Source organism: Phodopus roborovskii, unplaced genomic scaffold (assembly GCF_943737965.1).
Source record: "Phodopus roborovskii unplaced genomic scaffold, PHOROB, whole genome shotgun sequence".
Lineage (NCBI taxonomy): Eukaryota > Metazoa > Chordata > Mammalia > Rodentia > Cricetidae > Phodopus > Phodopus roborovskii.
Window position 1 is genome coordinate 4,882,914 of NW_026126408.1, and position 18,567 is coordinate 4,901,480.

The following is an 18,567-nucleotide window of genomic DNA, read 5'->3' on the forward strand; positions in this document are numbered from 1 at the left end:
AGGCGTCACAATAAGGCTGGATCCAGTTACATCTACTAATGTTTAAAGAAATTGAAAGAGGACAATAATTAATATTTCTATATCTAGAACACATAGCTATTTACAAATTCAGGTGACAATCTGGAGATTCTAAACTTGACCTGTCCTCCTATCTGTGCTCTGCCCTTAGCCATACAACTTATAGTTCATGTGGGAGACATGACTTCATGCACTTTTATTTTAATTTTGAATGATTAAAAATGACAGGATGAAATTTGGTTCATGAAAATTCACTAACCAATCTTTATGAGAAGTCAACACTGAAGATAGTTTTGAAGGGAATGTCTAGAAATGCCAAGAGTATGAATAAATGTGACTAATAAAAATGTTTTCATTCAATTACAAAAAAGATCCAGGACTTGGGAACCAGACCAACCAAGACACTATGAGAGATGATCAGGTTTTCCAAACTGATTTTTAAACCCTTGGTTATAAAGTCTTCCCATGGTACTTGTCCATACCTCTCCTTACATCCCTGCAAGCTAAGTGTAGAATGAGATGCTTAGGTATCATGTACTAATGAACTATAACCCACACGAGTAGACACCAGACATGAACATCAAGTACAATAGCTGTCTGGTTTTCATGGAGCCAATGCCTTGTGACAGGTGACATGACAACAGGGAGGATGAGCTGCACAGACCTCAGACTTGTCCACAGGGGTTTTCCTGTTCCAGTCTATTCTCGAATACTAAGTGGAAGGATGCAGACTCAGGGAGGCTGTGATCAGACAGGCAGAAGTGAGTTCTGGCCTCTGTGCTGACGTCATCAATGTGGTTTGTGCTTTTCTGCAGGCACAATGGGGAAACAGAATAGCAAACTGGCCCCCGAAGTCATGGAGGACCTGGTGAAGAGCACCGAGTTCAACGAGCATGAGCTCAAGCAGTGGTACAAGGGGTTCCTCAAGGACTGTCCAAGCGGGAGGCTGAATCTTGAGGAGTTCCAGCAGCTGTATGTGAAGGTACCCAAATCCCTCTGCTTCCCACCCCAACTGAGATCTAGCTGGCTAGCTTCAACACTGGTGGCTTTCCATTCTAACCTTTAAAACACTGTTTTGATGCAAAGGTGTGTGTGTGTGTGTGTGTGTGAGAGTGAGAGAGAGAGAGAGAGAGAGAGAGAGAGAGAGAGAGAGAGAGAGAGAGAGAGTTTCTACAGGTAAGTGAAACAATTTCTGAACAAGAAAAATAGTTGTTAAAATACTGGATATGTCAACAGCACCTTCTGAAAGAGCTGTAAAAAGCCTCCATGAAAGTGTCTGCTGGTGATCATACATGCATAGATAGATATGCAGATAGATATTTTTTTCTTCAGTTACAGAGAATGTACCTGTGAGCAATTTTTCACCAAGAAAGGTTCTCCTATCTTCAGTAAGAATTCAGAGTTCCAACATGGCTCATTTATAAGAAGGTGTCACATATATTGAGTCATCAATGTCTACCCCATGGACTCAATACTTTATACTGCTTAGAAGGTAATCTTCCCATAGATATTAGATATCATAAAAGTACAATTTCTGCTGCAGTGGTGCTGTTTTTGTTTGCCTGAGTCTGTGAATTACAGTGGTTCTGGCATAATCTAGGGCATTCTATCTTGTGGACAGACACTTACATAATGTTATGCTGGCGGGAGAGATACAATTTTTTTGTTTGTTTTAACCTTTTCTGACTGAAATACCAAGTAGAAAATGTCACTTTTTATTATTTTATTATAACAAATGTCAATGTAAGCTATGTGAACTATCCAGGTGCGTATCCACTGGTGGAAAGTTTGTGTAGAACTCCAAGCACCTTTATCCCTGCAGCAGAACATTTTCTGTAGCCTCTGATCCAACACTTCCCCTCTTACATGTGTTCAAGAAGGGGCACAGAGAGGAAGGAACATGCTCATAGCTGCTCTGTCCATGATGAAAAAACTGGGCAGCAACCCAAATAAATACCCATCCATGGGAACATGGAAAATGAACTGTGACATATTGACTGTTGAGATGGTTGTATTCTGGCAATGCTAAAACACAAGTCCAGGAGGAAGGTTCTAAATTAGACATAAATAAAACGAAAATGAGCTTTGCATAACTACAAGTAAAGTGCCATGAAGTGATAGGAAAAACCAAAGTGAAGGAGTGAGAATGAAGAGAGAAAGGGGCAAGGGAGGTGTGGGGATACAGCTATGTGATGAAGTGCAGACTGTGTTAAGGTCTCATCTGTATTTCAGGATGGTGAGTTTTGTGGTTGCATATTGAATTTAAAAACTGACCAGCTAGCTAACTAAACTAACAGTCAGACCTTGCATGAACTACAGATGATTGACAGGCACCCCAAGTGAAGACTGGTTGATTCAGTTCCTGTAAAACCCCAAGGGTTTATCAAATATCATATCAAGTATATGTAGAAAGGAGCACATGTTGTGTAAGCACATGTACATGGTATAAAATCGCAATGGGAGGTCTGTGAGATGGCTCAGCTACAAAAGGCAATTACCACCAAGTTCAGCTACCTGAGTTTGATCCCCAGACACCACCACCACCACCACATGATGGAATGTTGGAAAAAGAAGTCCCACAAGTCTTACCTCTACACATGTGCTGTGGTGTGTGTGTGCATGCACACACACACACACACACACACACGTGCAAAGAGAGAGAGAGTTATGGTTTCTCCTTCCATTGCTATGATAAACACTCTGACTAGAGACTTTATTTGGCTTACACGTCCTTAACATTGCATCACTGAGGGAAGCCAGGGCAGGAAATGAGGCAGAAACCATGGAGGAACAGTGCATGCAGGTCTGCTCCTTCTGGCTCATGTTCAACCAGCTTTCTTATATAACTTAGAACTAGTGGTCAGGAGTGGGACCACCCACAGTGATCTGGCCCCTCCTATGTCAATCAACAATTAAGACAGGTCCCCACAGACATTACCACAGGCCAATCTGAACTGAGAAATACCTGCACTTGGACTCCCTCTCCCAGGTAATGCTTGGTTGTGTCAAGTTGACAATAAAAACCTGGACATAAGCACACACAAATATATATACAAATATATGTGTGAGTGTGTATACATACATATATATGTAGATATATATGCATATGCATGTGTGTATATGAGTGTATAATTATATATATAATGCATACATTTTTTAAGATCACTATGGCATTCCTAAGAAGATATGACTAACTAGTCATTAGCATTTGTGTAGGAATTCTGGGATACACTCCCATTATTTAATTGCAAGCAGAAGAATTATTTAATTCTGAGCAGAAGTAGAACAGATGTGCTTCCTAGATCACCAGGTGACTCCCCTCCACCCTTGGTCTCATATTCTACCATTTCCTCACCTGGAGTTAGCCTGTGCTGGGAAGCCTTCCACTCTTATCATCCAGAGACAAATGGTCTGTGTCAGAGTCACCTTCACATCACTGAAGATCACAACCAAGAGAGCTCAGGGTGCTGCTTTCACCACTGTTGTTTAAAAATTAAGGGGCTTTTCCCTCTGAAGACAGAGGAAATGGGCTGTCATCCAAACTCTGCAGAAGGTTCACCTCCAGCTCAGCTGCATAAGCATTACATGTATGCCTTACATGTGTTTCGTGACACAGAGATACCTATGGACCAGGATTGCCTGCCACCCCCACTGTCATCCCTACCCCTCACCCTACCCCCAAATCATACCCCAGGGGTTTTGCTTCACAAATAATATTTCAAGACTTCCTAAGCTCAGTGCATATTCTAGGCAGCCTCCTATTTCAGCCTCTTAATGGTGAGACTTGAATATGCCCTCTGCTCTTGTGTCAAATAGTCAGAAAACAGACAAAGTCTTCCCCGAGTCATCCAAGGACAGAGATCAAGGGAGAGTCACAGCAGAAGTATGTAATGTACATAGGGGGGAAGGAGGGCAGCTCTGATGGGTGAGAAGGGGAGGCCCATGAGGCACTTGATGATTAATAACTTCCTATAAGTACCTTAAGAGTGCCAGTGTTCAGCAAGATGAGACTCGGTATCTTGGAGAATGGGTCCTTCCAATTGTTCTTCTCTGTGGTTAGGAGAAGAGCTGCCCTGGAGCCCATTGATAGATCACAAGTGACCAGAGCCTCTGATGAGAGCCCACTGCAGCCTCTTGCCTCTGTGCAGTCTCTATTGGTGCCTCAGCCATTACCATTCCAAAGATCATCCCAGTTGCTCTAGAACCAACTACAGTAAAGATTGAGGCAGGAGCTAAACAATGGGGAATACTCATCTGCCGGGCCAGGAGCCCCGATCCCTGTCCTCTTCTTCCTCACAACAAAAGTCTTTGCATTCCAATTGTAAAGGAGCACCTTCATTAAGTGAACACTTGACAGTGTGAAAGCAGAGGTTTATAAAAAATAAGGTAAACTTCCCAGCATCGTGAAAGGTAGGAAGCTGACAGAGGTAACTCACTGGTACTCATTGGCCAACCAGCATAGCCAAATCTGCAAGCTTTGGGTTCAGTGAGAAACCATGCCTCAAAGAAAAGGAGATGAGAGATTGAAATTGAAGACACCTGATATTGACCACTGGCCTACACATGCACATACACACTCACATGTATGCACATACTCATGAACACATACATACTGTACACACTATACACACATATACATAAACAAACAAACACCATAACTCTCCTTCAACTCTCAGTAAGTCCTCTCCATGGAAGTTGTGAAGTACTGTGGACAGAGTACATAGTGGGACAAATCTAGAGAAAGAGAGACTCATGCCCCTGAGAGGGAAAGTGGTCCTTGATTAGGTCCTTGATGTTACATGATCTTATCTCTGGCCACCTCTCTAGGGTTGTGTATGAATGGACATCTTACTACCTTGATGTAGTGATATACATTTTTGTATATGCATGCATATGTGTGTGGTGTGCTCTATATCAACCTCCTACCCCTAGCAACCTAACCCCATTCATCTGCTGGAGTGAGCTTTGTGACCCTGATCTAGATACGGTGCCTCCCAGCACTGTACTTAGTAGAAATATAGACCATAACCATGACATGTGAATCATCATAAACCCAGGCATGAGCAGGGAACCTTCCACAGAGAAGCTTCAGGAAGAATTTGCTGCTGGCTACATTGCTCCTTCTTGGGAAGCCTTGTGGTGGAGACATCCCCAAACAACTTCAGGATAGTCACCCTTGCCCAGCCGCACTTCCTGGACCACCACAGAAGGCACAAATCATCACAGTCCCAGACGAATTTGCATTCATATTTGATGATGGGACAGGAGTGGGCAGGAGAGAAGCTAATTTCACAGTGGAAGATTAACACAAGAAGGCAACAAATGCAGTGATGGGTGGAAAACTTTGCTCTTAACCTTAGAAGACAAAACATTCCTTAGGTGACAGACTGATGTTTTGTTTGGTTTTCCAAGCTCGGGACCCCTTACCTGCTACAATGTATCTCCCCTAAATTGGTAGGTACCTTGACATCTTATCTCCTAGTATACATGAATGTGACTATGTTCAGGTATAGGGTCCTTAAAGAGCTGATTATCTTAAAGCAAAGTAAACAGAGTGGACACCTGCCACCCACCAAGAATTGGATCCTTATAGAAATAACAAAAAAAAAAAGTCTGAACATAAGACTTATGGAGAGAAGACCATAAAAAGAACTACCTAGAAATCACAGAAACCTCAGAAGAGACCAACCCTGTCAATGCCTTGGCCAGGAGTTGCAGCCTCCAGAACCATATACCATAGTGTATCTCTCTTATTTAATCCATCTAGTATCTGGTACTTAATTCTGGTGGCCCTAGAAATTTAGTAAAATCTTGGTTCCTTTGCCATAGACACATGTAAACTCTGAGCCTTGTCCAACTGATGGAAGGGCACCCTGTCAGGAGTGCCTGGCTTCTTGCATGCCCAGGAATTCCTGTGTCTCTGGTCATAAACATCATAGCTGATGCTATGTTGTCTTCCCTGCCCCTAGAAGTTCTGCAGCTAGGCTGACAGGAGCTGAACTTTGTCAACAAGAACCAATCACCTGATTTTCTACCCATAAGAACTTCCACATTCCAGCAATCATGTGATTGCCAAACCAAGATCACAAAATTAAGATGGTTTGCTATTTTAATCCACTTTCAGAGAAACTGCTGCAATTTTCAAAAATAATCAGAGATGAGCAAGCAGCCATTGGAGGGAGGAAACGTCCTCTCCTGGGGTCTTTTTCCAAGATAGGTTAAGGCTATTCCTAGCTTACTGTGCCACTATGTTATCAAAACCAAGCACAAACCTAGCAGAATAATGGGAGCAGATAAAGTCCTGAGTGTGTGTTGCTGGCATGAGCAGCTGTGTCAAGGACCCTACTGACTCACAGCTATGGAAATGGCAAGGCCTTCCCCTGGTCTGAATGCAGATATTGACAGTTGTGTGAGGAGAGTATCAACCTCAGCTTCCTCTTCCCAGACGACTGTAGCCTAAGAGTGCTTTCCTACCATAACCCACTACTAAGATTATCCAACCAGCCTCCTTCTTCAGCTTCTTCAGCTATATGCAACATCTGTATATAACAAACATGTCACACCTCCATCAGGGCACATGGCCCACATGATCGCAGCTTTTGGGTGTATGTATGTGTTATTTCTTCTTTCACCCAGCTCCCGAGTCAGGTCAGTCCCAAAGCCATGAAGGTCATAGCATCAGAGTCCTGCCCTAAACAAACATTAAAACATATTTCAAATTTGACTTTCAGGATTATTGTCCTCAGGAATTGACTGGGTTGTCTTGAAGTGAGTTACAGAAGTAGTCATAGGGTTAGCTAAAATATTCTTGGCATTGAGAGACTAACAGATGTGCAATTCAATCTCAGCTGGGCTACCTTTGCCAACTCTCTGCCTCTCTGGATCTTTTTCCTTACTTATAAGTGAAAATAATAAGTTTTGCCTTGTCACCTCACTTGGCGGAGTCCTAAAGAAAAAGGAAATGAAACTGATTTACAGCCCATCATAAGCTACGTTTGCATCATGAGTGATCTACTCCTTTATTCTTGGAGAACCAAGACTGAAGTGGGTTTTATTTCATGTGCCAAGTTTGATGGCAGTACAGGGAGAGATACAGACACAGACCTAAGGCTCTATGAATGTTCAACAGAAAATCAAGCTTTAATCAAATGATGATGTCCACCGTGCATTCTAGAACTGGGTAGCAGGTTCTCAGAACACAGCCTAAGGCTGTGTGCCATCTCCACTTCCGCCTCACACACTGAGCCCTATGTCCTCCCTCCCAAGAACAAAGCCTTTCCCAGATGCCAGATGCTACAGGGAATTGGGATTGGCCTTCAAGGCATTTTTAGTGTGTGTGTATGTGTTTATGTGTGCGTGTGTACACTCGATGTTCATGTATAGAGTCATTTCTTCACACCTTTATGTAGGTTCAGGGGACCAAGCTCAGCAAGCACCTTTAACTCACTAAGCCATCTCAGAGGCCACAAGACATTTTTTAAAACCTGTTACCCATCAAACAAGTACTCAGCATCCTGATTCATATATCCCCAGCACTCCCACCCCACCCCCTTCCCCACCCCAGAAAGGAGACTCACCTGCTCATTCCCTATGGCTTGCCATTTCCCAGGGACAACTAAATAGCTAGATGTTGTTTGGCTAGGCCCCAGCCCAAGTGTCTCAGCTTAGTGTGCTATACCAGGCTTTCTTCTCAACAGGAACACTGACATTGGTGAGGCAAAGGACAGCAGTGCCCTGGCATCCAATTTGATCATTTGAATTTTGACTAAAACTTATTCACATATAGTGGAGGAGTCCCTGCCAAAACACCCATGCCCCTCCCAGTGGTCATTTCCTGAAAGCATCTATAATTTGGTGTTGAAAATGTTTCTCCATCTCTCCATCTGTGAGCAGTTTCACTGCCTGGCTTGTTGGCTCATTCATGGACTGTTTCTTTTGCACGTTCTGTGGAGTAAATACCATGTAGGTATGCATTATCTGCAGGAAGCTCCAAGCCCAAAAGAGCTGGTATGTTGGATTATTTTCACTTAGCAAAAGCATCTTAATTTGTAGCAAAATATAGCAGTGGGGTTCACCAAAACTTCTCTGAGCCAGGCATGTCCAGCCTGCAGCCCATGGGCTGCATGCATCCTGATATAGATATGCATAAATTTGGCTCAATACATTTGTAAATGATGACATCAAATTCCATGTTTGAAATTTTGAACAACTTTCTGGGCTAAAGGTGTTGGAAAATGAGTCTACTTCTGAAAAATCTATTGGCAGAATTACCCAGAGTCGTATATGAGAACAAAAGCAAATGTCACAGGGAGGGAAGATGCCTCAGTGGATATAAGCACCTGCTGCACAAGTATGAGGGTCCTGAGACTTAAACCACAAAACTACATGAAAAGTCACATGCATGTGAGCATGTGCCTACAACCCTAGTGTTGCAGAGATTCCTGACTGTTGGCCTGAATCCAAATTAAGTAAGAGACTTTGTCTCAAGGGATAAAGTGAAGAGTAATAAATAGAACACCTAACATCCTCCTTTGGTCTCCAAGTATGTACCCCTTTAGAAAAAGACACACACACACACACATATACATACACCACCCATCCATACACTTCATGCACATATACATATATAAATACCTAATAAATAAAATTATTGAATTCAAAGTACCTGAATATTTGGTAATAAATGTATTTAATAAAATAGCAAATTCTAGTTAAAAATATATTCAGGATTCTTTTTTCAATGTTTGCTCTTATGATTCTAAAGTCTACTATCTAGAATGCAAGGCACTCTTCCTGAAAGTTGTACATAATAAACAATATATATGTAGAAGCCTTTGTTTTATAGAATTGGTGTTATCTAATTGCTGCCATAACTTTTGACAAGTGCCTTTGGTTTTGGACAAGTGTCACAGCACCTGTACAAACCTAGAAGTTGATCTATATCAGTAATTCTTAAATGTCAGCACTGATCACTTGGGCTGACTATTCAATTGACAGGTGCATGGGTGTATTTCTCAGGGTTACTAACTGTCAGGTAGCTACAGTGAAGAAAATGCATTAGTAACAAATTGAGAACATGTCTAAATAACCAGGGGCTGTCCTTCAGGAGACTTCAGGAATTCTATTATCACAAAAGAACAGAGTATGTATCTCAGCACAGCCTTCATTGGATTTAAACAAATTTGAGTAGTCCCAAGAAATGCCAAGAGTTCCAAAAGATTCTTCTAACCATTGCCTGACAGAGCATTCTAGGTTCCTTGGCTATTAACTATTATTAAGAGAAAAGAAAAAAACTTTTCTAAACTAGACTTTTAGATTAACTTCAATGGCATACAAATACCAGTAGAAGTTTCTGGGCTGGGCTCTTGTAAGAAAGCTTGAAAACCTCAATTCAGATCTCTAAAACTTATATTTCAAAGCCAGTTATGACTATACGTGCCTATAACCCCAGAACTGATGTAGAGGGAGCAGACATGAGGCTCCTGCCTAGGGCTTGTTGTTCACTAGCCTAATTCCAGTTCAATGAGAGTCCCTGTCTCAAGGGAATAATAAGACTGAAAGTAATAAAAAAGAACACATTCATTATCCTCTGCTAGTCTTATTGTGCACTGTACATGGGTGTATATACCATACACATACATCATACAAACACATACACAGAGAGAGAGCACATAATTTCTAATCTGCATTTTATTTGTGTGTGTGTGTGTGTGTGTGTGTGTGTGTTCACATGTGTGAGTAAATAAACTGCCCACATTCATTCAAGACCTAGACTGAGCTGTTTCCTTAGATCCAGCTCTGTGCTGCTGCAAATGGAGAAGCAGCAAGACCTTGTTTCTGCTCCCCAGGGAGGGTTTCTTCTCCTTTCTGCTCCCCAGGGAGGGTCCGGCCTTCCATGGAAGATCTTCAAAGTCTGTCATATCATTTGCAGCAGGGCCTAGGCCCTCCCCCATGTGTCTAGGCTGAGGGAGTATCCCTCTATGTGGGATGGGCTCCCAAAGTCCATTTGTATACTAGGGATAAATACTGATCCACTACCAGAGGCCCCATAGACTGTCTGCCCAGTCCTCCCAACTAACACCCACATTCAGGGAATCTGGGTCGGTCCTATGCTAGTTTCCAAGCTACCAGACTGGGGTCCATGAGCTCCCCCTTGTTCAGGTCAGCATTTTCTATGGGTTTCTCCAGCCTGGTCTTGACCCCTTTGCTCATCACTCCTTCCTGTCTGCGACTGGATTCCAGGAGTTCAGTTCAGTGTTTAGCTGTGGGTGTCTGCTTCTGCTTCCATCAGCTACTGGATAAGGGCTCTAGGATGGCGTGTAAGATAGTCATCAATCTCATTATCAGGGAAGAGAATTTAGGTAGCCTCTCCACTATTGTTTAGATTGTTAGTTGGGGTCATCCTTGTAGATCTCTGAACATTTCCCTAGTGCCAGATTTCTCTTTAAACCTATAATGGCTCCTTCTATTATGATGTCTCTCTTCTTGCTCTCCTCTATTCTTCCCCTGACTCAATCTTCCTGCTCCCTCATGTCTTCCTCTCTCCTCCTCTTCTCCCCTTCTCTTTCTCCTAACTCCCTCCCCACCCCAATCACTCCCAATTTGCTCGGGAGATCTTGTCCATTTCCCTTTCTCAGAAGGACCATGTATGTCTCTCTTAGCTTTTCTGGCGATATGGATTGTAGGCTGGTATCCTTTGCTCTATGTCTAAAATCCATAAATGAGTGAGTACATACCGTGTTCCTCTTTTTGTGACCTCACTCAGGATGGTTTCTTCTAGTTCATTAATTTGTCTACGAATTTCAAGATTCCATTATTTTGTTGTTGTTTTGTTTTGTTTTGTTTTTTTCTGCTGAGTAGTGAAAATGTACCACATTTTCTCCATCCATTCTTCAGTTGAGGGTTATTTAGGTTGCCATACTGATTTCCAAAGTGGCTGTACAAGTTTGCACTCCCACCAGCAGTGGAGGAGAGTTGCCCTTTCTCCACATTCTCTCCAGCATAAACTGTCTTTGGTGTGGATTTTTTTGTTGTTGTTGTTGTTGTTTTGTTTTTCTGACAGGAGTAAGATGGTATCTCAATTTCCCTGATGGCTAAGGATGTTAAGCTCTTTCCTAAGTATCTTTCAGCCATTTTAGATTCCTCTATTGAGAATACTCTATTTACTTCTGTACCCCACTTTTTAATTGGATTATTTGGTGTTTTGGTAACTAGGTTCTTGAGTTCTTTGTATATTTTGCAGATCAGTCCTCTGTCAGATGTGGGGTTGGTAAAGATCTTTTCCCATTCTGTGGGCTACTGTTTTGTCTTGTTGACTGTGTCCTTTGCCTTACAGAAGCTTCTCAGTTTTAGGAGGTTCCATTTATTAATTGTTGATCTCAGTGTCTGTGCTACTGGTGTTATGTTCAGGAAGTGGTCTCCTGTACCAATTCATTCAAGGGTACCTCCCACTTTCTCTTCTAAGAAGTTCAGTGTGGCTGGATTTATATTGAGGTCTTTGATCCATTTGGACTTAAGTTTTGTACATGGAGATAGATACAGATCTATCCACAGTCTTCTACACACCATCATCCAGTTGTGCCAGAACCATTTGTTGAAGATACTTTCTTTTTTTCCATTGTATAATTTTAGCTCAGAAGGTATTTTATTAAAAGAAGTAAAGGTGACTGTTGTCTCACATATGGGGGGAGGTAAGTATGTGTGTATGTAAATGTGGGTGGTGTTTCAATGTGTTCTTGTGGGTGTGTGCACATGAGTGTGCCACACAAACATGTGCAAATGGAGGCCAGAAATCAATGTCAGATGTCTTCCTCTGACACTCCCCACCTTATTTTGTCAAGGGTCTCTCACTGAACCTGGAGCTAATCAATTCAGCTAGGAAAATGAGTTCCAGGGGTCCATCTGTCTCCACCCCTGCCAGCACTAGAGTTCCAGGCATATACTACCATATCCAGCTTTTATGTATGTGCTGAGGAGTCAAACGCAGTTCCTCATGCTTGCCCAACAGACATTTTCCTGTTTCAAACTCAGACATTTTACTGTTTCTAACCCAACCATTGTCTCTCCAATTAATTCTGAAATTATAATTGTGAGCTCCAAAAAAATTTAGGGGGGTGATCAGTTTTTAAGGAGTAAGATTCTGCTTGTTAATCAGAGGTAACTGAGAATAGAGCTTATTTTTAAAAAATTGTTGGGCAGGCCTATACAGAGATGTATTTTAATCCCTTAGGGAAACCATGTTACATAAGACATAATGTCAACTGGGCTGGTGAGGATACTGGAAGTCTTAGTGAGAAGCTTGGGATTCATTTACATGTGGAATGTTTGCCAATATGACAGATACTACACATCAACTTGAATTAATGTGGAAAACAAGAGCTAGGGTCTTAAATCTCAAAGAAAAGACAATAAGGAGAGAGTCTGGGCAAACAAGGATTTGTGTGAGTTGCCAAACACATTTCCTTACAGTGAAATTTGGAGAGTAATGAGCTGCCAGTATAGCCTGAGTTAGAGATAGCTCCCACCCCAGAGAGGCACATGTGATAACCTTCCCCTGTGTCAGGGGTGTGAAATCACTTTCTACAGCTTTCCCACCCTGGGATTTGGCTTTCCCATGATAAGGCTGATGTATTTAGAGAGCCATCAATAGTAGCTCCACCATCACATCCTAAAGGAATGCTTTTATACCATACCTCAACTTCTCTGTCTTCAGTGTAAGTGTGCAAAGAGCCCCTGCAAGTCCCTCAAGTCCACCCTTAACTCCATTTTGCAAATAGGGAGCAGGATGTGTGTGGTGGGACAGGGATATCCAGGGTAGATCCACTACACCAGTTAATATCCAAAAGGGTGTATCAGATAGTGAAAGTGTGAAGCCTGAGTCCTAAATGTTGTACATACAGCCTCCAGATGAATCACTAGATGGCTGCCATGCAACCCTTCCCCGGATGTTCATGAAGGAGACCACTATTGGTGGGCAAGGGTGTGCTGCTAGCAAGCTATGGAATCAGAGTTACAAGGCTCTTAGTATTCTAGGCTCTTGGTTTATTGAACAGAATTAGAAATCCCTGCCCACCTCCTGCAAGGAATGACTGTGACTGTGTGAAAGGAGTTTTTAGCCTCCTACTTTGTTCTAGAGCTATGGAAAGGAATACACCTCCTAGAAACAAAAATGTGAATGAAGATAATGCTGAAAGTTCAGAGAGAGAAGTTCATCATGGCTGAAGAGAAAGGATGGAGCAAGTGGTGGGAGGTGAGGCAGGGGAGACGATCCTTTGTTTCTTCCCTGGTGAGTTTCCTTCAATGTCGAGATTCTAGAACTGTTTAGACCTGTCACCACATCCCTGCTGGACAAACAATTCCTGTAGCATGGATCATTTGATATCATGGCTCTTTCCCTGTCCAATCACCCAGGAGGGCAGAGCCTGCATCTTACTCATCTCTGATTTTCTAGTATCCAACAAAAAGGCTAATTGCCTGAGAGGATGAATCGATGAATGAGTAAAAGACAGCTTGGAACTTAACTGAAATTCAATTCAAAGACTAAACAAAAGGAAAGGAAACATCTCAAAGCACATGGCTCAGTGCAGTGAACAACAGAGGCTCTGAGTGGCCCTTTCCATACAGAATGCTTAAATGAACAGAATGCAGGACCAGGAGATAGCAAAACATAACCCCATTCTCTCGGGCAAGGAGCTAGCCAATTTTCTCATGAATACATTAGACAATCCCACATCAAGGAACTTCATTAAATACTGTTTTTCCAAGATGGAAATGAAAGGGTGAAATGTAAAACTACAGATCCTCAATATGAAAAGGGTGGCTGATGAAAATTAGACTGCTTACGTTTGAGTTGATAATAAGATTTTTCAGTGGAAAATGAAAAACACTGAAGGGATTTCTCATGTAGAAGAAAGGCAAAGGAAACCATATAAGACATAGATCGACTCCCAAAATAGATAGCTTTGCCTGCTTTCTGAGTAAATTCCACAGCATAGTAAGGAAGGGCTTATTTTTATCCATGTTCTTTTAAACAATGTGACATGTCTACCAGGAGCACAATCAATGATGACATCGTGTTGTAGTTAATATGTTGTGGCTTTCACGACCCAGCCCCAGTCAAGTATCTGGCAGATTCAGAAGCCAGTGCCCGGAGACATCTTTCAAGATGACACAGCTGGGTTGCCAGGGTAACTGGCTGGATGAAGCTTTAGCTGGCTTTGGGAAAGATTACATAAGACCAGACCAACTGGGAAGAGTTAAGTTATGTCCTGGGGGTTGAAGAGCACTGGGGCTATTGCCTGTTCAGCTTCCAAGATAAGGACATGGTAGTAACATTTAAAAGGGGATGTCCTTGAACACCCACATCTGTTTTCTCAATACAGAATTCCTCAAAGCCAGATTGACAAAGTCTCTCCATAACAAGACTCTGGGTAACAGGATTGTTATAGTGTATCAGGCAAGCATGTCCACTTTCCTAGGCTCCACTCTCATCATTTACTTTTGAGATTTCAAAGACATTATACACTTCCTATTATTTTATGATATAAGTACACATTGACATGTGTTTATTATCCAGTGAGGTATTGACTCCTGGGAAGGACCAAATCACAACTGACTTTATGGAGGAGATACAAATAACTTTGGCAGCATGTAAATGATTTTATAGGCATGCATTGCACGCACGCATATATATGCATTTGAATATGTACATATACATGCATATAAATTTAATTCCTAACTTAGAGGGTTCCTAACTTAGAACCAACAGAGATTTGTGTGGTTTCAATATGACTAGAGATTTGGGTTTTTTTGCTCATGGAGATATCTAACCTGGTTAGGCAGCTCTGGTCTCCAGTCTTCTACTCCCACATACACACTCTCCAACTTGCTCTGATTCATAGGACCTCCATGACTTACTAGTGTCACAATGTGAATAGGTAGAAGGAAAACAACGGAAGTGGTAAGAGAAGGAAGGTATTTATTTAGTTATTTGAACTCCTTGGTGAATGGGTTAAAGGTCCTGATAAGACAAGAATAGACCTCCTCCTGTGTGTGCCTCATATTCACCTTGCTCTGTTGCTCAGGCCAGACGTATCTTCTATGTCTTTGCTGGAGAATGATGGGAAAGCATGCATATAAAGTATTACCCAATACATGGCCAAAATGTTCCCACTTACTATCCACTCTGTATGCTGCAGGAAGTACAGTCCACTCTAAAAGTATAAGAAACTATTGTTTTCTAACTTGACCAAGAGGATGTCTTATGAACTGTACTCTTTCCTGTCACCTTCTCCTAACCTTATTCCCTCCTTGGAAGTCTTACATGGTGTGCTGTGTAGACTTGAGTTTCCTCAGTTTAGTGTCAATGGAGTTTTTATATCTGTATGACTTGAATATCATGTATATGGAGGCACAAAGTAGCACTGGGCAAATAAAACATGGGATAAGAAGTACTTGCCAGTCTGTGGGTACTAGGTACTGAGACACATGTGCTTGCACATGTAATCTCACTGGTAGTAAAATGTGCTGAAATAAAGCAACAACTGATACAATATAACCACCTATAAAGGTAACTACCAATACAAAGTAATGACTAATGCCAAGTAATGACTAATACTGAGAATCTACTGATACAAAGTAACTACCTATATAAGGTAACTACCAATACAAAGTAAATGACTAATGCAAAATAACAACTAATACACAGTAACTGCTGATACAAAGTAACTACCTATACAAGGTAACTACCAATACAAATGACTAATGCAAAGTAAAGACTGATATAAAGTAAAGACCCGTCCAAAGTAACTACTGATACAAAGTAACAGTTTGGCCTTTGTATTCTGTGTATACATCTATCCCTTCAACCATTTTTTTTATCCATTCAGTCATTAAACATTGTTGATCATCTACTCATGAAAAGCCCCAAATTAAAAACTGGGAGTCCTGAGAGTATTATGACTCCTGCCCTTAAGAGCTCATTTAATTAAAAAAAAAAAAAGTCAAGATCAGAGAAGATGAGGACCTAAGTTCAAGCTCCAGAATCCATATAAGAAAGCTGGGAGTTACCATCTGTCTCAGTTAGAGTTTCTGTTGCTATGATGAAACTCCATGGCCAAAAAGTAAGTTATGGAGGAGAGGGCTTATTTAGCTTACACTTCTACATTGCTGTTCACAAGAACTCAAACAGGGCAGGAACCCAGAGGCAGAGGCTTTGGAGGAGTGCTGCCTACTGACTTGTTCCCCATGGCTTGTTCAGTCTGTTTTCTTATAAAACCCAGGACCACCATCCCATGGATGATACCATTCTCAACGGTCTGGGCCCTTTCCTATTGATCACTAATCAATAAAATGCCTTGCAGCTGGATCTTGTGGAGGCATTTTTCCACCTGAGGCTCCTTCCTCTCTAATGACTCTAGCTTGTGTCAACTTGACACACAAAACCAGCCAGTGAATCATTCATTCCTCAATAGATAGCCCTACACCCATGTGCATACAGACAACACTAAGTAGACTTGGTGAATCATTAAATTTAAAAAGAAGACATAGCGTTCTGAAGTTTTAGAGGGGGATTCTAAAACATATAAGACAGTCTAAAGGTAAAGATGATCAAAATATGCTGTAGACATATAGGAAAATCTGAAAGAATAAATAAGAATTTTTAAAGCATGGCATGGCAACACCAGCTTTTAATCCCGGTGCTATAGAGGCAGAAGGATCCCAGGGTTACACTGACCAACCAGCCTACTCTACTCAGTGAGCTCCAGGCCAATGAAGACCTCATCTTAAAAAATAAAGGGGTACCTCCTGAGGAATACCATTCAAACTGACATCTAGACTCAAGCATGCATATGTGCACACACACATACACACACACACACACACACACACACACACACACACACACACACACATATTCAAGCACAGAAAAACCATAGAGAAATGTCAGTGTTGACACATTGTGGTAGGTGCAGCTCATGATGCTGTGAAAATGGATGATACTTGGACAAGGTTCTAGGAAGGCTTCTCAGAAAACAAAAGGTATTTAGCTTCAACTTAACAGTGCAGCAGGTAACACTGGGGGAAAAAAAGTAAGATTTTGGACAACATGAAGAATTTGTGATCTTCCTTGTCTTTTGTTTGTTGTTGTTTAAAAAAAAAAATCTTCTTAGGCCCAGCACACAAAATCATCTTGCAAGGCAAGATCCTAGATATTTCTCAGGCCCTCTAAAAATACAACTGTAATCTAATGGAAACAAGCGCATTGGCAAGACATTCCCTTCCTGCCCATTAGTCAGCCCTTTATCATAACAGCTCTGTTGAGGACAGAAAAGGTGATGGTGGATGGGAATGTGTGAGTGACATGGGGCTTGAAGCATGTGGTGCTGCATCCAACTGCATGTCTCCAAGGAATCACCTCTGAACTCCAGCCAGGCAGAGGCCACACTTGGAGGCCCTGAACTTTGCTTTCTTTGATCCTGGGGTGCCAGAGTTGGTTTCTATTCTCAAGGCTGCTGAAGGTTTTGCTCCATAAAGCACAGTAAAATTGTTCCAGAAAAACAGAAGACATGGCCTCTGGGAGTGTCCCTTGCTCTTTATATTACCCACACCTAAGTAATTTACAACTGTCTACAGTGTAGCTCAGGGTCCAAAAGATCTGCACACCCTCTATGGCCTAGTGAAGCATCTGTATGGGTGTGCATGTGCGTGCATGCACACGCATACACAAATAAGTAAAATAAAAAGAAAGGCAAAGGAAAAAGGAAGTGACCATCTCTTGTATCCCTACTGGGTCAAGTAGTCATTCTGAGAGAAACAGACAGGATTGTTGGAGGCAGAATTGAGTGACATGAACAAGGTTCACAATACCTTTGAAGCACTTGGTGTGGCCAAGAGTGATTAGGGACCTATTCTCTACATCATTTATTTCAATTAGCCTTGTTCTCTAGGTAGTGTTATATTCATCATTTTTGCACAAGAGGCACCTGAAGCATAGAGACAGAAAGTGACATGTTTGAGGTAACAGGTGAATAGCTAAGTTGGGTACAAGTTCTGACTAGACTTCCCAGCTCCAACTTGCTATATGTCATTAAGCAAGTGTCATGAACTCTTAAATCCTGGTTACTTCACCTAGTTGATATAGATAGCACTCAGTACCTCAACCCCACAGACAGACCTATATTTTTGTTGTTGTTTTCATTTTGTTTTGAGACAGGGTTTCTCTGTGTAGCTTTGGAGCCCATCCTGGCATTCACTCTGTAGACCAGACTGGCCTTGAACTCATAGAGATCTGCCCACCTCTGCCTCCCAAGTGCTGGGATTAAAGGCATACACTACCACTGCCCAGTCAGATAGACCTATTAACTGAGGTAGAAATTAGAAACTATATAAAACAGAGAAATCAGGTAAAAAGGCTAGGATATTCTTAGAAAACATTTATCCATGAGGACATTAGGACCAAATTTAGATGGGGGCTACAGGATGGTGTTTAGAAGATGCTTGGGTAGCTGAGTGGGCTCTGAGCTGAACATCAGTGTTCTACTCTCATCT

General features: G+C 41.8%; 1 protein-coding gene across 2 annotated transcripts in view; it reads left to right on the forward strand.

Annotated features, from left to right (window-relative positions):
* Vsnl1 (visinin like 1) overlaps positions 1-18,567 on the forward strand; it is a 100,186-nt gene that overhangs the window by 49,589 nt on the left and 32,030 nt on the right. For both annotated transcript variants that reach the window (XM_051181648.1, XM_051181649.1), the window contains exon 2: positions 834-1,000. In XM_051181648.1, coding sequence (XP_051037605.1) covers positions 839-1,000 — 162 coding nt within the window. In that variant the 5' untranslated portion in view covers positions 834-838. The remainder of the gene's footprint in view (positions 1-833; positions 1,001-18,567) is intronic.